The following is a 27,401-nucleotide window of genomic DNA, read 5'->3' as shown; positions in this document are numbered from 1 at the left end:
TTCAGAGGTTTTCATTATTCCTTATAATAATATAGGTTAAAGTTAGCTATTTGTATTACTAAACAGTAGAATGATTTTCAAGACAGAGTCTTATCTCAACCTTAAAATGTCCCCTTTTTTATAACTTTTCTTGGTGGGGTAGAGGAAGAAATGAAGACATTATTTTTGTTGACCCAATGATAAATCCTTAGGAAATTTCAATTAATATTCATAGAGAGACAGCATATTTACTCCCTGTCAAGTAGAGGTTACATGTCCTTGAAAACTCTCTCCTTGAAGGAGAAATTATACTGAGATGAAACCCTTATGCTCAAAATATATCAGTAAGTGTTTTTAATGGATGATTAAAAGTATTTTTCCCACTATAATTCAACTGCAGGAACTTACCAACAACAGTGACATAGTAGACTGCAATGAAAAAAATGCCAATCTCTAGCTGTTTCAGATGATGGCTTGAATATACAGATCATAGCTGGCTGGTGCTCATGCATATTTAGTGCTGGGCATTTTGAAAATCCAACATATTCATTCTTTTAAGAACTCGTTCATGTTTCCTATTTAGAAACTGAATTAAAAAAATACTTGTATAGTAAAATAATGGATGCAGTCTTTGTTACACTGGTTGTCTAAGAAAGGCATGTTCAGCAAATTCTTCTTTCATCTTTAAAGTGGCTAAATTACTTGCTCCAAAGACATGAACAGTTATCTCATGCTTAATCTCACCAGCTGCTTGACTAGTTAGCAGGTCTTTTATATCCAGTGGAGATATCCTAGATGGTTTCTACTTAAACCGAGGCTTTAGTATTCAGTAAATCAGATGTTCTTTGCATTACACTAGTAATGCAGCTATATTTACCTACTGCACTATTGCCCTCCATACACATTCAAAAACCATATATTAGGACTCAAGAGACTGGCTTAAAAATAATGAAAGAAGCATTTTTGTGGGGGGTGGAGCATTTTGTCATTTTATTAGCTTTCTAAAAGGGTTTGGAGCTTGGTCACATGTTCATTTTTTTTCCTCTGCAGCCTTAAGAGATGATAACTTACCTTCTTTTTTGGAAAAGAAAAATGAAAGCCAAGCTTCTAAATCAAGTATAAGTCTCCAGGAGTTGAGGCTCAAGGAAAATCATCAAGTAAACTTGCAACAGTTGGTGACGATATACTTCCATGACAAACCTTGCCTCATTTTTATTGATATAGCTTTAAATAAAAGGCATTTAAACATGGAGGAGAAAACGTTTCAGCTCATCCGGCAGCAGAAGTCCAGTTATTTTATGATGTTGTTTATATCCAAAGCAGCTCCTAATGCACAGGCGGCATAACTGCATCAAAGAACAGGGCCCTGGGAAAAGATGCCACAAGACAAGTTATGCAAGTGATTGATCCTAGTTCTGTTGTCACAGAACTGAAATGATGGCTGTGCATCAAGGTCAGCACATTTTATGTAGCACATTCTATGCCAGTTCTACTTAAGGACAACATTTCCAAGCTCTCCTATCACTCAGACCCCTAGAAGCTCACAACCCTAGCAATTATTCCACCCTGGTAGGCAGAAAGTGGTAGGAACAAGTAGTTAATCAAAATAAGGGATGTAATTATTCAGCTACACAAATCTATTTATAAAATACATGGATATAAAACTGTGCAGTCATTTATAACAGTCCAAAATGGGTATCATCCAACCAAACCAAAATTCTCCCCTCACTCACGCTAGTGGTAACAATTTAAGTCACTGTGTACATGTAAATGATCACGCAAGATGTAAGGGTGGAAAACTCAGTCCAAGAATATACAGACACAGCATGCTGTCTTTGAATCAGCTAGTCAGTCTCAATCATTATGCACCCATGATTAATAGTTTCATTATTTTCCTATGAGTTATATAACAAATGTTAAGAACTTTAAGTTGTCTGAAAATAAGAGATGATTAATGTTTCCTTCAAAATCCTTTCCCACTGAGTGAGATTCAAGTTTGCAGTCCACTGCTTTCTCCAGAAGTATTTCCTAAATGTACAGCAGTGATAAACACAAAGCAAGAGAAACACTATATAATCCCTTATTTAAACCTTTAAGATTAAATGGCCCCGTGCTGATAAAACAAGTCCTGTTAAGGAATCAATGTAGTTTATTTAAGTATAATAGCATAACATGCTCACTGGAGGGCTTATCCTTCTCATTAAGGATATAACATATTGAACTACAATTACAATTTTAATATTTAATCACACCGTGTGTTATTTGTACAGCTATCTGATAAAGCACAGCAGTAAGGAGAACTCCACAGAAGTTACAAGAGTAGGTAAGGAACACAGACAAGCAGGGGAAGATAGAAAGTACCAATGTGGGATGGGTACAAGCAGTATAAGAGTAGAGCAGCTTTATTATAGGTGTTTTAGAGAGCATAGGGGAATCAGAGACAATGTGGCCAGCTCAAAAAAAAGTCTTGGTTAAGATTTTAGAAAAGAAACTGTAAGATAAAAGAATTTGTGGGAACCAGAGAATTTCTCACTGGATTGTTAGTAACTGTGGGTAAGCAAGAGGAAAGTACCAATGGAAACAGCTGGTGCTAAAGACTGTGCAATAGACTGGCAGCTTTCAAAAGCAGCTGTTTTCTGAGTCCTTCCCACACTCTAACCACCACTTTCCCAACAGTTCTTCACAGCTGACTGGGCTCCCTTTCGGACTAGAGCCTTGTCAGTCGGCAGACAAATGCCTCAAAAAAGCACTAAAGAAACTGATCAATACACAGGGCTTGACAATCTACTCTCTTATGTAGCCCTTTATGCCTATGCAAGAGAAATGCAAGGCTTCCCAAGTCAGAACAGCAGCATTTTGAATTACTCTGCACAAGCTTTACAAACTACAAAAAGTGCAAAGTGGAGAATCCAGCTTACGCATTAGGGCTTACTTCTGCTCCTACTTGAACTAATGGAACTGCAGTTGACTGAAACAAAGCTGGCCCATCACACATATAAAGTGGTCTTTGTGTTATTACCTTAAATGTGTTCACTTCTCTTTCAAGTGCTTAAAAGTTCATAAAAATCCCAAAGCAGAAAGCTTTTACCCAACAACAGAAAAAAGAAACAGAAAAGGTTATTTAAACAAAAAAATCAATCCCATTGCCCAGAGAATTGGATGAAGGAGCTCATTCTTGTAAGTCTGTGATTCAGCTTTGTTTCTTTATTTAGTTCTCTCTAGACCACATACAAGGCTGTTTTTATCACATGTGGCCACTATCTGCTGCAGTAAACTACTGAATTAGGGACTATGGGTTGAAACCTTGGCCAGTTAGCCTAGGGTAGCAAAATCCCCTAACTAGACCTTGCCCTTCCAATGGATTGGTAGCTGAAGCCTTCCAAAATGTGTCTAGGAAAGGGAAAGACAACAGAAGGAAAGCCAAGTCTGATTCACCAGGTGCATCTATTGGAATAAAAGAAGCAACACAGGGTTGGAAAAATTAGTATAGCTCACCTGCTGCCATTGCTGGAAACCATGATGTTTGTTGAATGAATCTGAGTTAAGCCAGAAGGAAGTAATGCTGCAGGAATGGAACTTCAGAGTTAAACAAGAGAATGGCATTAGCATGGCTTCAGCTGTATGAATGCAACAATTTAAAAATCAGCTGCCAGCAAACCTGAAACTTACTCAGGTAAAGGGATTTTGAAGATCTGGAAAACACTTCTCAGCAGCAAAATGCTCTTCAGTTTTTTAATTACTGACTTCAATCACACATAATTCAGAAATTCACTTAAAAGTATTAATTACTGTCCATCCCATGTAACATTTCATGTGGCTCTGCAGCATGTGTGAGATAGTTTATTATCTCAGATAAACAGGACAAATGCAGCATGAGTCAGAAGCATCACGTAGAGAAGATTTGAGCTCTCTAACATTATAGCTTTGTGTACAACAGATTACATAGGAAATACAAATGATTGCTGCATACAGTACCATGTGATTATTAACATTATGTATTAGATGCACACAGTCTGATTCCTTATTGCATCACTCCAGCTTTACATTGATATAACTACTGACCTCAGTACTCACAGCAGCATAGAACTAGATTATTGTTGTAGTGGATCATGTTAACAACATCTTGTTTAATATAATGAAAGCTCAGGTTCAAAAAGAGGGAGTCAAACATTCCCCGAAGTCTAGCAGCCTGGCTTATACAGCTAAGAGGGTGATGTGAGGAGCATCACATATGGCTGCCTTTGACTTCCCAGACTGAACAAACAAGACCCCATTTGCAGGTGGGTCAAAGTAGAGAGAGTCTTTGGCATGAGTCTGGAGAATTCACACTTACTTCTCTGGACTCCAGCAAGGTACCTTACCTATTCTTTTACTATATTTCTTCTGAAAGTCCAGGTTGCGATACTAAATATAGTTTCCTAACTCAATGAGAAAGCCTAAATAATAATAAATTATTATATTCTAATAATAATTAACTGCATCAGCTAGAGAAAATTTTCCAATCTCTCCCGTAAATGGTAAATAACTTTCCCCCCAGAATTCATGAGGGTAATTTTTAAAAAAAATTATGGGGGGGTGGGGTTTGTAACCATTGTGATTTACAGATAGATAGTAGCTGCCTTAAAAAAGTAGAAATAAGATTTGGTCCTACTGATTGGATAGGTTGATTATGTAGTACATAAGTAGGACCTTAGAAGGTAGGACCTAGCATATATACTTGTTGCATTATCTCTTGAGATGCATGTTAGAGCCTCCTACAAAAAAAGCAACACAAAAATTCATTTTAAAGACACATTTTTATATTTCTTATTGTTTGGGTCCAAAAAATAAAAACTAAAGTCAAGGAATAGAAAGTAGGTATTGCAGTCCACTTAACCTTTTTTTTTTATTATTGCATGCATTAAAACCATACCAACTGGATTGACACACAGGTCTCCAGGGCAGTTTTTGGTCTCATATATCATACAGATAACATTATTTGAAGTTAATGAGTGCAGTTCTGCTCTCTAATAGCCAGACCCAATTCCTTTATTGATTGTTTTTGATGATCATCTTAAATTTGTTAACACATTCTTTCTGGATTAAAACACTAGCCCTGTGCAACACAGATATGAAGGGACTGAAAGAATAATGGAAACATTAACCTCAGCAGATTTACAGCTGCTCCCAAGAAGAATTCTGGCAATCAGAAAGAAGAAAGAACCCAGGTGATTTTTAAGTGTTCTCCTGTCTAATATGCCTTCTCCTAAGCTCATCTTTGTATGTACCTTATGGCAAGCGCCAGAAATATGCCAGTTGCTGCTGCTGTAGATGCTTTGAACAAGTTCTGGAGGTCACAGGAGCCTGGGATCCCAATAAAGTATTATTGCAATACTCACAAATTATGGATATTGTGTCCATGTAGTTAGGGCAGAACTGAGCAATTATTGTCTGTTTTGCTTCATGATACAGAACACAGTCACTTGGAGAGTTGCTAACAGTGCCAGATAATAAAATAACACACCGTTTTTCAAAAGCTAACACAGGCCTCTCTGCATGTTTTAATTTTGAACAAAACAAATGTTAAAGAGCACCTTCTTTCTGCACAAATATTTGTGTTAAGGGACTGTTTGGTGGAACCAGCTCCACTGGCTTTTTGCCTTCCGCATTCCTCGCCCAAACATCTGCTCCAAAATCAATCAGCAAGTTCACCAGCTCAGCACTGGCATTCCTGGCAGCTGCATGGAGAGGGGAGTCCGTGCCTTTGCCATGATTTGCACTTGCTCCTGAACAGTAAGATGCAACAAAGAATAAGACCATGTTAGTACATTTCCACTTCCTTAGCCACCTCCTATTTCTCTGACCAACATGTAGTAAGGAAGATGCCCAAGCTACCTACATAGAGACAAATTTCAAAATTTGGTAGTAGGCTGTGGCTTTAACCCACTGTCAGTATTGGGCTGGAGTAAGGATGGCCTGGGAATCAATGAAAACCCCCAGAGTGATTTGCTCATATTCAGAAAGATATTTAAATACCAACAACCATTCAGGATATGGTTCAGAATATGGAGCATAGTATTTGAGGTAGACAAGCTGCCTCTAGGACTGCAGACACACATCTGCTGTACCTTTTTACAGGTAACAGTTCAGCCTGCTGGGTGCTGTAGAGTGGACCTAGGTTGCTACCCAAGTCCCAGCTCTCAGTCCCTATGTCCCACCTTTATCACCTCCAATGGAATTGATACCATTGATCACAGTACTCCATTCTGCCAGTCTTTGCATGATATGTACACACAGGTCAAAGCCACAGTTCAGCAATGTCCTTGGGCATATGTGCCTGACTTAGTAAAGCACTGGAACAGGTTATCCAGTAAAACGTGGAATCTCCAGTCTTGGAGGTTTTTAACACCTGGCTAAAGCCTTGGCTGGGATGATATAGTTGGGAATGGTCCTGCTTTGAGCAGTGGGTTGGACTAGATGACCTCCTGAGATCCCTTCCAACCTGAATGTTCTATGATCCTAATTGATTCTATGATCCTAACTTTATGTACATCCAAGGGGACAAATCTTATTTAACATTTGTGTCTGATTGCTACTTATACATCCAAATGTAGTGGTATAAGTGATATGTTTAGCACTTGCACAGATTTCAGAACCTATTTCCACCTGCTCTGCTACATTTCCCTTTCTACAGATACTCAGAAGGCTCCCTGCATGCCCACATAGGCATGTTACCGTGTATAACTGCACAAAAATGTGGTTGGAAAAAAAACCCTACAACTATTTGATAAAAGAGGATGAGGGCCCGCCCATATGTTAGCCCAATAATCTAGGAAGCGGGGGATTCAGATACTGGGAACTCTTCACCCCAAGAGGGTTTGAACATGCAGCAAAACCCCTCAACTATCAGGCCAGTCATAAATTAGGCTTTGCCTAGAGCACCTTCCTCTTAAAGCTGGCCCACAAGGCTGCCAAGAGGGGAAGATATGTAAATCCAGAAGAATAGCAAACCTGAGGGACTATGGCTCAGTAAGATGGACACATTCCTAGAAGAAAGCAGCCCTGGGTTCTGGCATTTGTCTGCCCTATCAGTAATAAAAAAGCTTTGCCACTGCTGTCTATCAATTTTATCCAATGACTGTTAAATGCAAGACATAGAAAAGCCATTGGATTTTCTGTACTTAGAGTCACTGGTAAAATGAAGTACAGGATCATTGTATTAATTTCAGCGGGAAGGGTATGACTTAATCCTTTGGTAAGCTTTGACAATCTCAGGTATTCTTCTGTTGCTCTATACAGCACTGCCATTGTAATCCCAATGTCTCAAAATGCCATTATACAAGTGTTCCTAAACCTTAAATGAGAAGATGATATAAACAGAATTTACAGAGAATGGAAGAATATAATCTTTTTTTTGTTTGTTTTTACCTGACTCAAGTAACTTCTTGGCACAGTTTACCTGCCAGTTCTCACAAGCAGTGTAAAGCGGAGTGCCCAGATGGTCAATGTTGTGGTCTATATTTACTCCATGAGATGCAAGGGATTCAATACAGTCAGCATGACCTTAAAACAGTATAAAGGTTGAATTAAAGTAAAGAAAGTAAATTGTGAATGGTCCAAATATTATGGTTCAGATACTCAGTTAGCCAAGATTGGCTTGAATCCTTTGATTTGGCAACGGACGCTAGATTCACATTTTTGCTATTGTCTTCTATCACTCCAATATTTTGATAATTTCAAAATATTTTTACTCAGTGAGTTTTGTTGGGAGGAAGGAATGTGGCAGCAGGCAGCATAATTTACACAGAAGCTGATTGTTACCAGAAGATACCAACTAAATAGCAATCTTTGCTAACTATGCTTTCCTGTCTCTAAAGTTCTCTTCGGCCCCATTCCCTTGGGAGGTTTGCCTGAAATTCCTTATCTGTCTCTCTCTCTACTCCTGTCAGGGGAACAACCAGCACAGGGACTATTACTTTTTGATGATAAGGAGCTTACACTTTATGTTTAGAACCCGTTTGCTTCTGTAGGATTTTCTCTCTTAGAATAGGTATAACGTCTGCAAAGGAAGGTGTTTTTTTGTTACATAGAAAAAGACTGAAAAACAGGAATGACCAAGCTACTCATTAATAGAAGACAGAAGTCCCTTGTAAGAGCATTCAGTTGTTTACCAGGGTCTGTTACTCCATACATAAATTGCAATATATATTTGTACTCCTTGGGTACATCTATACAAGACATTTGCTGCAGATTTGCATAATTAGCTCCACCGTAAAATCTCAGTCTCTCCACGTGTGACCCTATTAGGCTACTGTAAACTAATAAACCCCACTGTAGGTTAGTACTTGTCAAACAAAGTACCATCCTACGGCAGTGTTATTTAGTGTGTCACAATGCACATGTAAATGCTGGCGGGGCTGGCTGGGGCACAAGGGTGCTTCAGTGTGGAGGATGCCTGCCAGCTAGCCCTGCACTGGAGCACACTTATGCCCCAGCCAGCCCCTCCATAGCACGTTGAGCCAGGCTAGAGCAACCCTGGGCTGGCAGGCTGAACCCCTGGACCCCCTGGTAGCCAGGGCTGCTCCAACCCATCTCAACCTGTTGAGGTCCCAGGCGCACGTGTAAACACAGGGCCTGGATGCAATAAACTCTGGTGTGGACTGTGCCGGAGTTTATTCAATTGCATTAAAGCAGGTGTAGATACACCCCTTGGGCCCTTGTGTTAGTAGGAGTTATTGCCACATAATGTGAGTTCAGTACTTATTCTCAATATTTGGCAGCTGACATATGTTCACCATCACATAAGGACAAAATCACATCAGGCCTGTTTACCTATAAGGCCAAAATTGTATTACAAATATGAGGTCTCACTTTATGAAGCATTTGCTATGAAACAGAAATTTTTGTGAACATTTGTATTGATTTTTACTGTATTCAGAAAATTCAGAAACTGGTTCTTCACAGAATTCTCCTTAGGCTTGCCAAGTTCCTTTATTTAGGAAAAGGGGAATTCAAGTTCAGTCCACTATCAATACTAAAACTTAATTTATTAAAATAGTAGGAGATGTAATAGTAATGTCAGGCTATTAAATAGGAAGGCAGGAACAACAGAGGTGGCAAGATGCTTCCTTCATGATGAACAGTGACATGTCTGGGATGAAGGAAAGTGTTACCAGATAAGGAAACACCTGCACCCTTTCTTCATTCAAATCAGAGGCCATTCAGGCTTCAGGAGCAGTGTTTGATTTAGGACCTTCAACTGCAGTCCCTGCTGGTGTGAAGTCTTGAAATCTGGATTGTGTATTTAAGGAAGTTAAAAGTTACCACCTCACAAAGGAGCTTCAGGAGCTGAGTAGAGGCAGGGGCTCTGAGTGGTTGCCATAGCTAAAGGCTTGTTTTTTTAGGAACTGAGATACTAGCACTGAGGATAACTATCATGGTACTAGCCAGGACAAACTTATATTTTACACAAATTAAATATATGGAATGATCTTTTCTTTCTCCGGTCCCAACAGCAAGGTATTATTAACATAAAAAGTTACCCCTCTTAGCAGCTTCATGGATGGGTGATGCCACATCACAGGCTGCATGCGGGCTGGCTCCATGTTTCAATAAAAGGTCAAGGCATGCCGCGCTGCCACTGATACAAGCATTGAACAAAGGGGTGTGCCAGTCAACGGTGACTCCATTCACCTGAAAGAGAAATAGCAAGGGGTTCTTTCAAAAACATTAAGGATCAAGGAATATCTAGGGCTGGATGAAACTTTTCCATCAAAACTATTTTTCAACAGAAATTGGGTTTTCAATTAAGTTAATATTGTTGCCAGAATTGTCCATCCTGCCAGAAATTTCTAACTTCTCTTGAACTCTCCAACTTCTCTTGAAAAAACAAATCCCTGACAAACCACCACCACCATCCTTTTTTCTGAAAATCAGAAGAAAAATTAATTCAGTAATCCCATCAGGGTCCTGAAAGGGTTTTCTGGAGAGCAACATGTCTCAGTCTTCAGGTTCCCATGCTAAGCTACAACGCCCCATCTCAAAGAATGCAATGTAGTCATGAACGTCCTTGATGCCTCATGCTGACTTGCCAAGGGCACAGATTGTAGTACTTAGCTCATGAAGGAAAATAACTGATATAATTCTGGTCATTGTTTTCATATTGTCTCCATTTTCTCCATCTTTTATCTTTTTCTTATCTTCTTCAAGCCTGATTCTGCAAAACTTAATATTTTGCATGTGAACTGATCCACTGACATCAGTAGGCTTAGGAACTTCTATAAAGCTACGCACATGCCCAAATTTTTGCATGTTTGCAAGCTTTTTGATGGAGAAACTTTCTCTTTTTATATATGTCTAGAATAATACACCATGATAACTATAATAATGACAGTAGTCATTCACAACTATACTTTTCAGTACTTTACTATGAAGGGTTTGTTATGTCACGTGCTTATACTTAAGCTAAGAACACCATATAAACTACCATTTTAAAATGTTTTATCATACAGCATTAGAAATTCAATTTTGTTGTAGTCTGGGCAGAAATCCACCTCAGCACACATGGTCCAGTAGGCTAGCATGGTTAAGGCACTCAGTTTTCTGTAGCCAATTGCACACAGGGGAGAAATAAGCCATCACATTCAGGCATCCTCAACTCCACAGTGAGAATGATCATTTGCAACTATGTTAATAGGGTGATGTCCATCAGTGTGAGAGAGAAAGCAACTCAGACTCAGACTCGTGAAGATATTTTATGTCACAAGCATGAAATATCTCTGTTCTTAAGTAAAAATAGTCCTTTTACTTTGTAACCAATTCTTTACATGTTTCCCTCTCAGTGACATCATGCAGATTTCTTAAAATACACTCAGAAATTAAAAACCTAGGGTTTCTTCCCATCGTTTATTGGACCAGCTGTTGTTGCACAGGAAGCTGGGTTTCACTGAAGTTCTTCTCAATATCTGCCTTGCACTTACTTGAGCCCCATGTTTTAATAGGACACTGGCACAAGCAGCATGGCCCCCTAGGCAGGCCTCATGGAGTGGAGATACACGATCTGCGGTAATGAGATTAACACTGCTCCCCTGGTTAAATAATAAAAAGTGTAATTAAAGGAAATGATACTAATCACTGCAGTATTTCATCAACATTTCCTGCAAATATGAGTCCAAGAGGGGATGAAGAAAGTAACAATGTTATTCATGTGAGACAGAAGGATTGTTGTGGGTAATGTTTTATTGGACCAACTGCATGGTTGGGATAGGTTTAGACAGACAAGCTTTTGAATAGACAGTACTTGTTCTTCAGAATGTGCTCTTAAATGTCTGTCTTTCTAAAACGCTTCTAATCATACAGTTATTCCAATAAAAGAAATCACCCATAAAAATCCCTACCTCTTACACACTTCCTGGACCATCGCGGCTACGACATCGCTCTAACACTAGCATGACATGGAGGATATTGAAATTTGCCTTTTATTTACTTACTAGATTTACAGCTACCCTTTCCAACAAAGGCTCAGGGAAGCTTACTCTAAGAGACAAAATAACTTATAAAAGCAAGCAGAATGTTAAAATAAAATATAAAACAAACTGCCTAAACAATATTCCAGCATATCCTTGCTTGTTATAGGCCTGCCCAAATAGAAAGGTTGTACAGCACTTCTGGAAGATACCCAGGCTTGCATGCTGCTGGGCCTCGAGATGGAGGAGAATTCAAAAGCTGAAGAATGACTCCCCATGTGTTTTCACCAGGCAAACTTGGAGTAATGATCATATTTTCAGGAGGTTGCTCTCAGGGATCATGATGAAGCATAAAGAAGAAGGCGTTGCCTTAGGTGCATGGCGCCTGGTTTGGTTTGCGTAACCTCTGCATGTTGCAGACTTTCCTCCCCCTTCTGGCCCTACCTGGCACTAATGAACCTTCAAGACAAATAGTGTCCATTAGGACCACACGTGCGTCACACTCTGGCACTGCATCTTTATGAAAGGGCATGTAAAGGGCTGCAAAATCCCAAGTGAAGTGAGGCATGCTTTCTGCCTAAGTTCCATCTGTTGTATTTCGCTAAAAGGCAAACTTCTACCAATAAAAACATTTTGCTTTTTTAAAAAAGAGGTTATACTGGTTTTATTTGACACATAGTGAAACACAGCTCACTAATACCTCGAGATTTAAAGAGAGAGGAATAAGGAAAATATATTTTAAACAAATTATTTGAACAGTCTTGGCTCTTAGCCTTTATATAGCTCTATATAAAGCTATATAGGAGAGACTATATAGGAGAGACTAGCTCCACATTATGACACCTTCCTTCAGGATTCAGGATGATATATTCTCACACAAAAGGGAAATTTTTGAATTTTTGCAGTTACTGTATTTGAAAATTCACCCAGAAAAAGTCTGGAATTTTCTCAATTTTTTCCCAAGGAGCTTTAGGGAAACAAGGGCAAGACTGGATGGAGAAGTGGCACAGACATCACAAACATTTTACCAGAAATCCTTCCATAAAACTGTCTCTGAAATACTTTAAATTTAAGCTTTGGGAGTGTCCCTAATCTTTCTCAAGCCAACTTCTCCACAAGAGAGAAAGATAAATCTAATCTGGAAAATAGAAAGAGGATTTACAACCATCAGGGAAGTGAGATTCTGGACTCTGAAAGGAGGCATAGGGGAAATGAAACCCGTTTAGCCCTAAAATAGATGTACTGATGATATTAGGTGACGTGACTGTTTGGGAGAGCCAGGAACTGGATTCTGTGGCGTAAGTCCTAGGCTATATCTTATCTATGCCTTTATCCTGCAAACACTTACACACAAGCTGAACTTTAAACATATGAATAGTCCAGAACCTGGTAATGAGGCTGCATATGCCAAAGTTAAGTGCAAACATAACTGCTTGAAGGATTGGGGTCTGAATGTATATGATCTGTTTTAAGACATGAGCTATCCATAATAATAAAACTTATGTTACACTCAGGGTTCACTGCTAGTACAAAGCACTTTTCTAACCTCAGAGCCTGCATTCAATGGGAACACTGAGCAGAACAAGCAGAATACTTCACTGAATAGCGAAGCACTACCTGATTGATGAGTTTCTTCAGAGCAAGGAGACGCCCATGGATAGAGGCATCATGTAAAGGAGACCATTCTGAAACAAAATCTGCGTAAAGAAAAAGTGAAGAAAAAGTTTGAGTTTCATGGAGTCTTTCACTGACTTAATTTATTAAATTAAGTTGGTGATTGCCTTCTTCTCCTGTGATCCTTAAGTATTTTCTGAGTTCCATTTTTAATACTTTGGTTGTGACACTCCTTCCCCTGCAACAACAGTGGTTCTGGCCAAAGCATTTTATGTCCTAAATCGCCAACCTTGCTCTGCGCCAGCCTTTGAAAGGGAAGGTAGAGATAGGAGAGATTCTATAGAAAACAATTCATTTAGATGAGCTCTAAACAGCTAAGTTACTTTTAGAGGACAAAAGTATTTAGCCTGTCAGTTGCTGTAAATAGTTTCCAGAACCAAACTCATTACACTTTTACCAGCTAGGAACAAGAGAAAGATGTTTTGAAAAGGCTACAGATGATAAATTAGCTACTGATAGCCGGAGAAGGGCTAGAATCAACACCACTTCATTGTGGATGGTGCCAAAGTTCTAGGAGGTAATTGTGTTACTTGTTGGCTTTGTAACTCAGGTTGAGGTGGTAGCTATTCTAGCAACAGGGAAGTAGTTAAGCAACAGCTGGGTGCTCAGAACTGCGTAAACCACAATGAGGTACAGCACGCAAGAATAGACGCCAAGAAAGCATCTGTGTCAATATGTTGTTTTCTTACTTTAACATTTAATGGGAGGGTGAAAGTGCTTTGCACTAGCATTAGCAGCCCTCACAGGAAAAGAGAGTTTGAAGGAAAAAAGGTGTCTGCAAAAGGTGTGAACTGCCAAATTTCTCTCTGGCTTGCTCTGGTGGAGCTATATATCATGGGCTCATACACAGGGGTAACTAACTAGTACTGGGGACCCCTTAATTCTGCACCTTCCCTTTTCCAGCTCCAGCAGTGGGAAGGCAACAGTGTTGTCAATGGTGTGCAGTGCAGGAGGAGAGGCCAGAAGATTGTCGCTATTGGAGGTCATGTCACTTCCTTCATACATGCTGAGTGGCCAAAAAACCATCAGTTTCCAGCAACACATGCCACTGTAGCTTCTCTGCCCTACCTGCTGCTGGGGCTGCTACAGGAAAGGTGCAGGGTGTAGAGAAGGTCGGGAGGAGGGGTGAGGATCCCTTCCGTTGTCCTCTTGCCCTTCAGCAGCACATGGGACTCATGTCCTGCTCATCCACCCATTTTTTATACTAGTGGATCATTAAATTCTTTCTAAGCCATTAGAGCCCAGACCTTCACAGGGATCTACACATGCATACCGAAATGAATGGGATTCCATGCAGGTGATTTTAGCCATCAGTTCCAGAGACTCAAGGTGTTTATAAACTGATATTTAGACTGATGAGGCACACCAGTTGTACTGAGTATAAATATACAGACATTCGGACTCCTGCTTTTACCCAAATCCAAGATGACTCTCAGTCCAAGCCAATGCCCCAAAATTAAATTCTAGACACAGAAAATTTATAAATTTGTTTTAATTTTCCATGTCTAGAATCTAATTATTGGAGGGTGTGGCAGTAAGGAGGCAGGCCACAGGGGAGGTGGTGGTGGGAGGGTGGTATGGAAGGCAGTGGGGGAGGTAGTAAAAGGTAGATGGTGGGGGATACAATACAGGGTCAGGCAGAGTGGGGAATGCAGTGGAAGAGTTGAGCAGCCATGGCCCCTTGCCCCCCCATACCTTGTCCCTGCTGTCTGCCCCCTACCCCCATGCCTCCATGCTATAGCACCTGCCCCACCTACAAGGGGGCAGTGTCTGCTCCCCCTGGGCACCTCTCCCCTTCCTACTTGCTTCCCCCTGTTTATACCCACTGGCACCTACCTCCTAATGTCTATCCCACCCACAAAACCTCTCCCCCTCTCCGCTGCCACTAACCCTCTGACTACAGCCTGTACTCAAATCAAAGACAAGGGGCTTCTTCCCCCATGTTAAATGGGGGGAAAACCTTGGTCCTGAATTAGAGTAAATACAGTATTTAGGGGGGAAAATGTTATCTAATAATTTTGGCAGCATGGATCTGATAGGATATGAAATATTCAATTATACTGGGAAAATATTGTGTCAGAATCATATGCATGACTTGGCAAGATTTATGGAGCTTGAACTGTTGGGGGGGGCGTGTTTTTGAGAGAGAAAGGCTGCAATAAAGACTCGCTTTGTATTTACCAAGCAAAAAACCAATTAGATACATTTTGTAACATTTCTAGTCCATGTTGATCACCACAAAGAGCTGAGAAAATAGTTGCATTTCTGCTTAATCACCCTGGTTGCTATATTGCTTATTGATTTAAATATATGAGATTTGCCTCTCTTAATGATACAAGCCTAACACGAAAGAGATAATGGTGCAGAGCCACCTGAAAGCACTGACTACAATGTCATATATCTTCATTAACGATTTAGATGATGGGTTTCAGTGCACACTTAGCAAATATACAGAGGCCACTAAATCGGGTGGAGTTGCAGATGCCCTGGAAGACAAGGCTAGGAATGAGAATGACTTGGATAAACTGGAAAATTAGTTTGTAATCAATCAGATGAGATTCAATAAGGACAAATGCAATATCCTGCCATTGGGATGGAATAATTGCTTGCACATATATAAACTAGGGAATGACTAGCCAGGCTGCAGTACTGCAGATCAGGACCTAGGGGTTACAGTAGACCATAAACTGAATATGAGTCAACAGTGTGCTGTTGTTGCAAAAATAAAAACAATTAAAAATGTGCAACAATATATTGCGGCGTGTTTGATAACTGCAGCAGGTACATGAGGTCAGTAAATATTGGTTCTTGTAGACTTACAGGGGGAAAATAAACTATTTTAAAGAAAAAAGGTTGTGGGTTTCTCACAACGAGTGTTCTGCTAGCCATCACTCCTGTGGCCAGAAACACATTTTGTGGGGCTCAGAGAGAGAATGGGGCAGGCAGCAAGGAGAGCTCTCAGGGAGCCCAGCCATAGATTTCTGCCCCCTGAGCCAACACTCCTATACCAACATTGTCGGCAGTAACTGACAATGCCTTCAGCCTGTGGAGAACCAGATAAGACTTTGTCTCCCTCCCTTCCCTTCACCACTCCATCCTCTCCCCACTCCCATCTCCGATGGTCAACATACCCTGCCTCGGGTGTGGAAAGAGTTCATGACACTTTGCTGATAGCACCCACCATAGTATCTCACAGTTTTTAGGCAGCTAGGACTCAAAATGGATAACAGTTCTTTCATACCATATGACATATAATGAAAGATATTGAATTAGAAAAATGTACACACAGGGATTTTAAAGGTACATTTGTCAAGTAAATCATGAAATGTAATAGTCCAATGGGGTGGTATTACCTGAGAAAGCTTCAGCATGGTCCATTTTTAAAAGTTTTGCCAGCATAGCTATGCCAATTGATGATGTAATTTTTATTTTATTTGTTTATTTATTTTTGCTGACAGATATGCCAACAAAAGACCTGGTATAGATGCAGTTCCAAAACCAAAAAAGCCTTTATGCTCAGATAGCTTACTTGGCTACATTGGCTAAGTGATTTCTTTACTATAAAATGTGAACACTAAGGGAACGTCCCCATGAGCACACGTGAGGTCTGTTATGCCTCGAAGCAGTTTGAGGCACTGCAAACCACGCATGTGCACCCATTTGTTGCGCTGCCAGTTAGCAGCATGGCAATTCTTTTGACACAGGGAGATTCATAGAAGTCAGCACAAGATCACAGATCACAAGATCATCAGGTCCAGCCCACCTGCTCTTAGGCAGGAAAGAAAAGACTGCTAGGGTCACATGACCCCATCAAAGTGTGCATCCAGACGTCTTTTGAAGCTCTCCAGAGTAGCTGATTGTACCACTTCTGGGGGAGCCTGTTCCAGATTCTGGACAGACAAACCATAAAGAAGCTTTTCCTTATGTCCAATCTGAAGCAATCTTACAGCAGTTTATGGCCATTATTCCTGGTCTTCCCCTGGGTGCCTTGGTGAACAGATGCTCTCTCAGCCCCTGATGCTCTCTTCTTATATAGTTTTAGGCTACCATCAAGTCCCCCCTAAGTCTTCTCTTCTCCAGGATAAACAGTCCTATGTCCTTCAGCCTCTCCTTGTATGGCCTGTCCTCCAGACCTCTAATCATTCGTGTGGCCCTCCTTTGGGCTCTTTCAAGCTTTTCCACATCCTTCTTGAAGTGTGACACTGAGCACTGGATGCAGTACTCCAGCTGGGGCCTCACCAATGAAGAGCAGAGCAGGAGGATGACATCCTTAGTTTTTCTTGAGATGCACTGGTTGATGCATGCCAGCGTGCTGTTCATTTTGCCGGCTGTAGCATCGCATTGGTAGTTCATATCCGATGTCAAAAATACCCAGTGCTGAAAAAATCAGTGTGGTGCATGTACCAGCAGCATGCACCACCAGAAAGGGTGGCTGGCCAGCCAGAACCATGCTCTGGCCGCTGGCAAAGCTTCAAGCGGCTGGATTGCTGCTGCTGCTGCCCCAGGAGGCCCTTAGGACTCCAAGTAAGGCTCCTAGGGCCAGCTCAGATGCTGGCCCCAGCCTCTCCTACTCCACCGGAGACAACTTGCATCAACCCCGCACGGAGGGGCATGCGCTGTGGCAAAAAGCAGTGGCACAAATTTGTGACGCTGCTGTTTTTGTGGTGGCAACCACCTGCCCCTGCATGGGGGAACACACCATAGGAGGCTTTCCTAATATAGCTATAACCAGCCAATCTCATCAGTTTTATGCACAGTCAGGGAATTATGATTTTGTTTTTTTCTGAACCATCAAAGGGGACAAATTCGATGCATGTTTTTAAAGCATTTTACTTCATCCCGGCCCCTGAAACCTCTGGACAATTGTGGCAAGTAGATTAAAAGAAGTAATAGTGACACTAACCTGAAAATAATAACCTAAATAGGCCTCTTGGGGCCTAGTTTGTGACGCAGATAAAGTAATTCAAAAGACTTTGAGAGGGCAGTTAAGCCCTTGTAAGTCTCTGGTGACAGTGGTTCAGCAGTACTTTTCCAGAGAGATTGTTAGACCACGGGAATGTCAATGGAGGGGTCCTGATGGAACGGAAACAATGTTCTCCCAACCTAAACAGCTCGAAGCTGGTTTGAGGCCAGGGTAAAAGCTTTTACCTGGCATGCATGTAGGCAGAAAAGTGTGAACTAGCTGCTGAAAGTGGAATGAGGCCCTTATCACAGGGATTCATATCAGAGACAGGCAGACAAATGGGAGGTTTCGAATTTTCACTAAGCGGAGCGTTTCTTTATCTCTTGTGATGACTCTAAAATCATCTTAGTAAAGCGGTAAAAGAATAGAAAGGAAGATGAAAACAAAAATTCAAAGCCACAGAAGGATTTATTCCTTCAGGTGTGAGGTCTGTGGGGTCTCATGAAAATCAGTCAGCTGAATCCCAATAAATCCCTATTTATTATAATCAGGGCATGGGGCAGGTGGAGCAATTACTGAGATAGTTCTGCCTGGGAAAAACAATCTGTTCTGTGGTAGTTTTAAATTATCTTTTCATTTGCTCATTTCTGAAGCACCTGCTTGTTGTTGCAAGAGATATGCTGTGTGTCAAGTGTCCAGAATTAAAGGTCATTAACCTCTCAAATTGTTACAGAAGAATGAAAACATACAGGGCCAAATTCATACATGGTATAACTCCAGGACAGAATTTGCAACGTTCCGATATCAAGACACACACCAGGAATCAACTGCACATTCATTTTCAAAAGGTACGTGTCATAGATGAACAGTTTTGAAATCTATTCCTGCTCCTGAACAAATCTGCATCACTGCACATTTCCCCCTTTTATTCCAGATGCTAGACACCTGTCATCCATTTTGTCAGACTCCACCTCCACACCTTATTTATTTTTGTTCTTAATTCAGTGGTGTCGTTATCTTCCTATCTCCCACTACACGACATAGGTATGTAAAGTAATCGCTACATGGTAATTTGCCTTGTCCTCCATTTCATATTTTAATAACACTTTTTCCCTTAGTAATGAGTTGAAGGTCCCGAGAGAGGTCTTGGGGAAGGAGAGGAATGCAGCAAAACCATGCTCTCTTGATTTATCTGCCCCCACTATGCTGACCATGAACTGAAAACATAGCTTCCCAGAGAACAGAGGAGTGAAACGCTGCTAATTAAGCTGCATGCAAAATGAAGGCATTTGTCTTTTGACACGGTGTCATATTTTCAGACATTTTGGCCCAGACTGGAAGAGTAATGAGCAGAATGAGGACACCTGGAACCAGTGCTCCCCAGTAACAGCCCAACATTCATAATCTGAGCCCCTTGGGAATGACTCGTGACAGCCTTCGGCAGGCAAGAAAAGGGAAAAGGAAAAGGAAAAGGAAAAGAAAGAAAAGAAGCCACCACAAAACTTACAGCTGGCAGTAACATAAGCCAAACATGCCTACACAGTAACTCCTTAGTAACTTATTATTAATGGTAATATTTCTGATCCTTTACACAGATTCCTAAGAGCCAAACACTGATTTATATGAAGAGCCTAAAAACATTAAAAGTATTAATCATGCCTAAAAGAAATGCATTTGAAAAGTAACTGCATGTATATGGGGTCTGCATCAGCAGCACAGTATGTAAACCAGACACCAGGAGGACAAACTGCTGTCACTTTGAATATGCACTCTCCATGGCCCTTCCACCCTCACTGGGGAGTAGATCAGGCAGAGAAATATAACTTACCACTCATCAGCGGATTTGATAAAGAAGATGCATGTGGCTGGCCTTCCGCTCCCAGGGATTTGCTGGCATTTCCATGTACTCTCTCATTATCCATTTCACCCTAAGCAGTCTAGTTTCTGTTATTTCTCTTCAAGGTTGGTCATGAGAGTTCAAATTCCATCTTCCCTGATGAAACTCCTAGTTATGGGAGTAATCCATTAAGCAGACTGTTGTGTGTGTCCAAGTCAAGCAGACTGCAGCCGAGTGGAACGTGGCGTTGGCAGCCGTTCGTACAGAAATTCGAGTACCTGTGCTTGGATTTAACGAAACACCTCCTCATTTACTTGGTGGACAGGCAGAGAACAGACAGACCACACTGCACAAAAGCAAGGGATGTGTCTGATGTCATATCCTTTCAAAAGCCACGCCCAATCAGTAAGTCTGCCTTCTGTTTTTATCAGGCAGGAAATTCTTAGTTTGCCAAAAAAAACAAGACAGAAAGAGCCAGTTCAACTAGTTAAGCAAACTGCCTTCAGGGGGGATTTATAAAGATAACTTCGAAAAGTGAGTGGTGGTTGCTGTTTTTCACTACTCAGATGGAATTGCTTTGAGACAACACCCTTTTCACATATACTATGCCTCTGTGAATATGGTGTAGTACATAAAACCCCTGACAGCATCTAAAAATCTCATGACAGCATGAAAAAACAACAGTGGGGAGGGCTCTTTTTACACAGCACTAGTCACTACATACCATGAGAATATTGAAACCACATGTTCACTGAGCTATACTTCCCACTAGAAGTCTTTTCTTGTCTCTATAGCATGAAAAGCATGCTCTTCTATAGGCTTATTAAGTGGTATTGATTTCAGTCAACTTCACCAAATCATGTTGCACCAATGTTTTAAAACTGATTTTTCACCTAAACTAAAAACCATGAACTCCAGGAAAGTAATCACAGATAAGTTTTTCAAAAGTACCTCAACCTAGAATAACTTTGTATGTAAACAGATCATTTCTCCATTTGCTATTTGGTCTCAAATTCTATAATCTACAGGCACAAAGTCCGTTTGTTCTTAATGAATATGCAGATGTAACCATTTTTATTCACAGCCAACCATACCAGAACTTCATGAAAAAGTGTCATGCACTCAAACAGAAGTTGCATATTTTACACCTGCCCACCAAGGTGAAATTCTTTTCACCTTCCCCAAATCTTCATAGGTTAACTTTATTTCTATTTATAACATATGAAAAAGAACAAGTAGTAACTTCTAAGTGTTTTTGCCATGACTGGAAAATACAGTCCCATTAAAAGATAAAACCAGCAGCCATGCCTCATCCCCACAGTAATGGGAAGCACAGAGTAAATTAAACATCACCTGGCATTTCCAGAGCTCCCTCTGCCAAGCTGCTTTATGTGAAGCCGCTACCCATATAGTGGGCAAACAGACTTTTAAGGTCCTCTCCATCTCTAAGATGGATTCTGCCACTGTTCCTGTTCCAGTTTCTCTGCCACACACCCAGATCCTGGCATCCTTATCAGTTATGCCTTCTGGAAATGAGACAACACCTTTCAGCTGCCCTAGAACCCCATAACTAATGCTGCCTCTTCCTGTGCTTTCAGCCCAAGGTATAGCTTAAGTAAGTACACCCTTTCCAAGAGCTTGACCCTTCTAGCCACTCTTTATGGTTTGGAGTACATGCAATAGTTGAAGCAAATAGGCATAGATTTACAAAAGGGGTTCTAAATCAATCAGTCTTTATTTTAGACAACACAAGAAGTACCCAGATACAGACAAAACAGTAAATGCCCCCGTGTCATTCCTTGGGCCTCAATATCATCACCACTTTTGATCATTTTTAAACGATTTTTTTAGGGTGAATCAATGACTTCTCAAAGTTCCAGGAACATTCTCTGGAGCTCCACTCTTCCAGGCTCAGCATCACTTCTAAATTACAGAGTTGTCTTTTAGACTTCTGCATCAAGCTTTGTTTCCTATTAGATGGTCCTTAAGTCAACAGGCCTTCTGGCACTCAAGAAAATTGCCCTCCAGTTTTCTCTGTGAATTGCTCTTTTTGTTCCCTTTTGGGAATTTGTGCAAAATCCTGAAGAATCCTTATTTTGTATAGACAAACCAGGTAATATTGTTTTCAGCTAGGAAGCAGCCATCTTTTAGTTTTTTTCAAGGAGCACCAATTCTTGTGTTGATGGGTCTTTATTGACCATTCTATTCAGAGACAGACCTTCAGATGCCCCTTTCTGTCTCCTTAGCATAATGGCAAGAATTACAGTAAAGATACTTATAAAACATCAAGCATGAGGGCCACTCATAATTAGGGTGACCATATGTCCTGGACTGGCCAGGACAGTCCCAGATTTCAGAGTCTGTTTCAGCATCCCAGCCATCGCATAAAATTGAAGCAAAAATCCTGGAACCCACACTCACATGCAACTTCCTCAGTCAGGAGCCAGGCATATGGGCTAGGGACAGACATTACACATAAACCAGTTTAAGTGATCAGAATTCAGAAACTAATTTAAACCTATAACAGAACAGAGGTTCAGTGCACATAAACCAGTTTAAAAATGGCCAAAACCAGTTTGAGATAAACCTGGTTGAATGTATCAGACTTAACTGATTTGGGTCAAACTGGTTTATGCAATGTCTGTTCCAGACCCCTTGCTGGTTTAAGTTAAACCAGACTCCCCCAGCATCCCAGCATGCTCTGTGGCCTGCACAGGGCTCTCTCCTCCACAGCAGGGCTGGCTCCTCCCTTCCACTCCCTGGCTGAAGCCTGGCAGACTGCAGGCTGCTCTGCCCCCCCGCCCCACTCCCTGCTAACCAGGAATTCTCCCCTCCCCTCTGTCTTTCTGAGAGGTGTCTGTATATTAGCTAGCAGACCACATGCTGGGTATGGTCCCTGCTGTGGCAGATGAGACAAAGGTGGAATCAACAGCCAGCTGGTAATGTCCCTCTGTTGTTTTCTTAAGGGGGTAATAAACTCTGAGTTAGGGATGATAAACACTGTGTTATCAATTCCCTGCTGGGCTGTTCGTGGGGGGGGACCCCCTCCCTAATCAGAGTGTCCTGCCAGGGCCTGGCCTTGTCCCCCTCAGCTCAGCCCTGTTGAAGGGAAGGGAGGGCTGCTCTAGTGTCCCGCCCCCCAGCTTCTAGCCTGAGCCATTGCAGGCATGTGCCTGCATGACTGGGATAACTGTACAGTTACATACTGATTTAGCCTAGCCAGGTTAGACTAACCTGCAAAGATTGAATCAATTCAGGCTTAGGTTTTTTGAATGTCTGTCTCTAGCCATACAGGCAGGTTCCTGCCAAGTTAGGACTTTTGCTTCAATTTTCTCCAGGGAGCCCAGACAATGGACTGGTTCCTGGTTTGGACCCCGCTGGGCTGCAAGCAGGGTTGGGAGGGGGGTGCACAGGGAGCCACAAGGTCAAGGGTGTGCGTGTATGTATGTATGCACCATGCCCAGTCCTGCTCCTGGGAGCCGCTGGGGGAGGGAGGTGCACCCCCTGGGGCCACCCACCACTCCCTCATCCTAGGTTTCCCTCAAATTATTATGGTCACCCTATTCATAATCCCAAACAGAATTTTAGGCAGATTGCCTTAATTCTTCCTCTTTGACAACCTTTATCATCCTTAAAAGCTAAGTTGCAGTGGTTCCCCAGTTTCTCTGTCTCCGGTCAGATTTTATAGTGGTGGTTTTTAGACTTCAACTTTTCTAAAAAATGCTTTTGCAATCCTTATTCACAGTGACTAGTACCTTACTCCCCAAGTAGCCTCAAACCATAGTATCCCTGTTTTCTTGCTGTTGGTAGGTGCTTGGTACCCACATTGTAATCATCCTCTTCTGAACATTTTTTACTGCACAGCTGCAGTTGGCTAGTTGCCTCTTCCCATTTGTACTTGTACATGCCATGCATTCCCCTCAGAGGGCTGTATTTTCTTGCACAGGTCTCATTTCACAAGAATTTTTGGTATCAAGTATAACACCAAGGGGTTTTTTTGTTTGCTTGTTTGTTTTTTATGGAAAAAATTTTGTCCCCCCAAGTCAAATCAGCCAAATCAATTCCAAATCCATGAGTCATTCAAGAACCATATGTGGCCCTGCTACCAGCAAACAACCTCCGCTCCCACCTGGAACTTCAGATGCTTCCAAATTCTTTGGCAGACATCCTAAGTGCAGACCCAAGCCTGGAGGGTTGCGGTTCAGATGCCCCCAGGTTTCACTTGCCCTCAACCATATGGCCAAAGAAGCAAGCTAGGGAGGAGTGTCCCATTCCATAAAGTTGGCATATAGTAGGCTATCTATGCATTACCTTGGTTAATGCTTGGGTACTAGCTTCTGCCAAGAAAGTGGTTTTCCCTGCAGCTAGGAAAATTGCCTTAGTAGTCATGGTATTTCCCCTGACAGGTAAGTATGACTAATCATGATGTCTCCTCTGCCAGATAAGCATATTACCAAGGGTAATGCAGTAAATTGTTCACAAGTGTAAGAGGTCCAGCTGTCCTGAATTAAATTCTGTAGCCTGAGTCTGGGGGTTATGGGGTAGCAGGTTGGAAAGCTGAACAAATAATTTAGAGCAATTGGGAGTCAGTTGCAAAAGGGAAACAAAATGTTTTTTAAATGTTTTTTACTGGTAGAAAATGTGTGTTCCTTCCTCTTCACTGTTTGCATGCCTCTCCTTCAATAGGCATAAGTGCCCAACAAAGTGGTGTGTGGGATAGTAAGGTGTGTTCTAACAGCATTCACATTTTCCAGAGGGAGGGTGTTTTCTTTATACCTGAGGCAGAAGTGTAATTGGCTACAGAAAATATATATTGAACTAGGGTCACCCATCTATCTGTGGCTGTGTCTGATGAGTATGTGCATAGCTGAGTCCAAGAGAAAAAAAATAGTATCTTTACACACATGCGCGCATGCACGCACGCACAATAATTCAAGATTAATTCAAGCTAAGGTTAATGGAACCCTAGAATCCACACCAAGTTTCTTGTCAAATGCGGAGAATGTAAGGGAGAAATTCTTGTTAGTTTAACAAAAGTGGTTGCAAATCCTTTTTGATGGAAAAATCTCAAGTTCTACTAAGAGAGCAGCATGCTTCAACGTAAACAAAGGACTTAGCATAAATACCACAGCTCTTCATGTCTAGACAAACAGCAGAGCTTCTACACGCACGTGCACCAGAGCTTTTAAGCAGTATAATACTGTTTTCCATTTACATAACACTATGCTAAGGCATTCTACAGTTTTCTGTAAACTCTGCTATCTACAGAAATCACTTCTTTTACCACCATCACCTAAATACAGCTGTCAAGTGCAGCTGAGCAAATTACTAGCAAACAAGAACTTACTCAGTTGCTCGCCTTTTTCTGAACACTCACAAGCCAACATTTTTTTCTTTCAATTGTAGTTAATATTCCAGCCAAATCCATTACATTTTATGCCATTTTAGCTTTTCTCTTGTTTGCCATACAGTAGTTCACATTTGACATCCGTATGTGAATTTGTTTCATTACTGGTCTTTTTCCTTGTGCCCATTTGTCACAGGGCACTAAGGTGCCTGCTCCTATAGGAGCAGAAACTGCCTAGGGGAAAGCCCTAAGAGCCAGACAGAAGCCCACAGGTGCAGGTTACTATGGCAACAGGCTAATAAGAAAATTACCTAACCGGAAGAGGCAGAGCCCTGGGCAAATATAAACCCCAAGGCTGGGACTAGAGGGTTAGTTCTCTGTCAGCAGCCAAGGGGGAAGGAGCTCTCAGAGAAGAAGCTCACCAGAGAGGCTTGGCTGCCTGTTCTACTCTGAGTAGGATTAAGGGGCTCCAGGAGCTCACCAGAGACCCTGGCTTGTAAGGCATTTAGTGCTGGGAGAAGTTTAACGTTTTAAAGACAGAGAACATCCTGAACCACTTATATTATGTTGTAGCCCAGGGACTCAGATTTTAGTTTCTGGTGGATTGGGTTGAGGCTAATGGGGAAGGAGGAGGCCTCATTGGGGGCCCACTATGGTTTGAGGACCCCAGTGCCAGAGAAGGGGGTGAGCAGACCCAGAAACAGGACTGTGGAGAGTCCAGCACCAGTGTGGGGCACAGAAACAGGGCTGCGGAGACCCCACTGAAGACAGGGGGCTAAGCCATAGCAAAGCCCAGGAGAGACAATGTAAATACCATCTGCGAGGCTTGGGCTGTGGTGTAGGGGAGGAACGGAGCCGCAGATAGTGCCCCCGGCATCGGGGCAAGAAATTTGCAGCCTCCTGCCTAATTAACATACTAATTAATTATCAACAAGACATGGCAGGTGAGAAGGTGGGCGGTTGGCCCAGGTGGGCTGGTAGATCAGCCCCAAGAGAGCCCCGTTACAATGGTGCATTGGCCAGGAACTCAGCCATACGCGGGGAAGGAACCTGTGTCCCTGAGAAGGGGAACAAACCTTTGGGCTAGAATATAGATTGAGAGAAATTTATAGCAAGGCCAGGCATTGGTTATGGCTGAGGCAGAGACCATGGAAAATCTGAGACAAGAGAACTTCACTTGGCTATTGCGGGTGGATGAGTTGGAAGAAACAACAGCCTGGTTAGAGTGGGAGTTAAGAGCAGAACAGGCAGCCAAGCCTCTCCGGTGAGCTTCTTCTCTGAGAGGTCCTTCCCCCTTAGCTGCTGACAGAAAACTAACCCTCTAGTCCCAGCCTTGGGGTTTATATTTGCCCAGGGCCCTGCCTCTTCCTGGCTGCTGACTGGGTGCAGGTGCAGGCTAATTTACTCATTAGCCTGTTGCCATAGTAACCTGCACCTGTGGGCTTCTGTCTGGCTCATAGGGCTCATTCCCTAGGCAGTTTCTGCTCTTATAGGAGCAGCACCATTCCACACGTGACATTTTTGTAAGCTGAGGGCTAGAAGAGATTTTATTAAGAATACTCAGCACATTGGGGGAAGACCAATTTTTAATGAAGAATTTATAAACTTAGATCCATTTCTTCAGAAGAAATTGATGACAGAAGCACTATGCAAGCCATGCAGTTGTGCTCTCTATTGCTAAGAGAAGAAAACTGCCCATAACCACTACACAATCAAAGCACTCTAAAAACATAACGTTCTGGGCTTTCATTAACCAACTTGTTAAAGATCAAATAGGCAAGTGACAGTGAATTAGCCCTGGAAATTAGGCCCATTGTTGTATTGTTCGTTCACCAATCATCAAGTAGATGGATTACATGCCCTCCAACAACAAGCTGTGGATGGAAGAGAAGACTAACCTCAGAATATCAACAATTAAAGTTGGCTTCTTGCCTGTGCATATGCAGTGCTGGAGAAAAGAGGTGGCATTATTGTCAGCTGGGGAGAGGTTGATTAGCAGACAGGAAACCACAGAACAGGGGTTGACAGCCTTTTAGAGTAGCAGGCCAGGAAGCAGCAACCCAGCTGCCACTATGGACTGCCGATCCTCTAAACCTACCACTGACTTCCTGCTGCTGTGATCTCTTCTCTGCCCTCTGCCACCCCTCCTCCCCCCTGTAGCAAGTGCCCATGAAAACCATGGTGAATGTTCATAGGGAATGGAAGTTTAACAGCTAG

The 27,401-nt window shown here is 41.9% G+C and overlaps 1 protein-coding gene across 4 annotated transcripts; it reads right to left on the bottom strand.

Annotated features, from left to right (window-relative positions):
* Positions 1 to 939: 939 nt before the first annotated feature.
* Positions 940 to 20,298, bottom strand: ASB9 (ankyrin repeat and SOCS box containing 9). Of its 4 annotated transcripts, none has more exons than XM_090063324.1 (8): positions 19,829 to 20,276; positions 13,041 to 13,120; positions 10,938 to 11,045; positions 9,501 to 9,651; positions 7,387 to 7,521; positions 5,553 to 5,744; positions 3,475 to 3,541; positions 940 to 1,345 (listed from the first exon to the last, which is right to left on the bottom strand). In XM_090063324.1, exons 1-8 carry the CDS (start codon positions 19,920 to 19,922, stop codon positions 1,306 to 1,308), a joined length of 867 nt encoding a protein of 288 aa, XP_089919450.1. In that variant the 5' UTR covers positions 19,923 to 20,276; the 3' UTR covers positions 940 to 1,305. The 4 variants fall into 4 exon arrangements, with proteins under 4 accessions (XP_089919450.1, XP_089919443.1, XP_089919468.1 ...); XM_090063332.1 differs by having other exon boundaries at positions 1,164 to 1,345; positions 3,475 to 3,555; positions 19,829 to 20,257; XM_090063317.1 differs by lacking the exon at positions 3,475 to 3,541 and having other exon boundaries at positions 19,829 to 20,268.
* Positions 20,299 to 27,401: the final 7,103 nt, after the last annotated feature.

The sequence above is a fragment of the Crocodylus siamensis genome, chromosome 1, assembly GCF_052110815.1.
Source record: "Crocodylus siamensis isolate JL-2025a chromosome 1, ASM5211081v1, whole genome shotgun sequence".
Classification (NCBI taxonomy): domain Eukaryota; kingdom Metazoa; phylum Chordata; order Crocodylia; family Crocodylidae; genus Crocodylus; species Crocodylus siamensis.
Note: the sequence above shows the minus strand (reverse complement) of the source record. Positions and strands in the feature narration are given on the sequence as shown.

Bases quoted from the DNA above. Each gene is read 5' to 3' on its own strand.
- ASB9 (XM_090063317.1), bottom strand. From the start codon at position 19,922: ATGGATAATGAGAGAGTACATGGAAATGCCAGCAAATCCCTGGGAGCG. The intron at 11,046-13,040 runs GTAGTGCTTCGC...TTATTTAACCAG, and splicing joins TGAAGAAACTCATCAATCAG to GGGAGCAGTGTTAATCTCAT. The intron at 1,346-5,552 runs GTGCTCTTTAAC...ATCTTTTCCCAG, and splicing joins AATATTTGTGCAGAAAGAAG to GGCCCTGTTCTTTGATGCAG.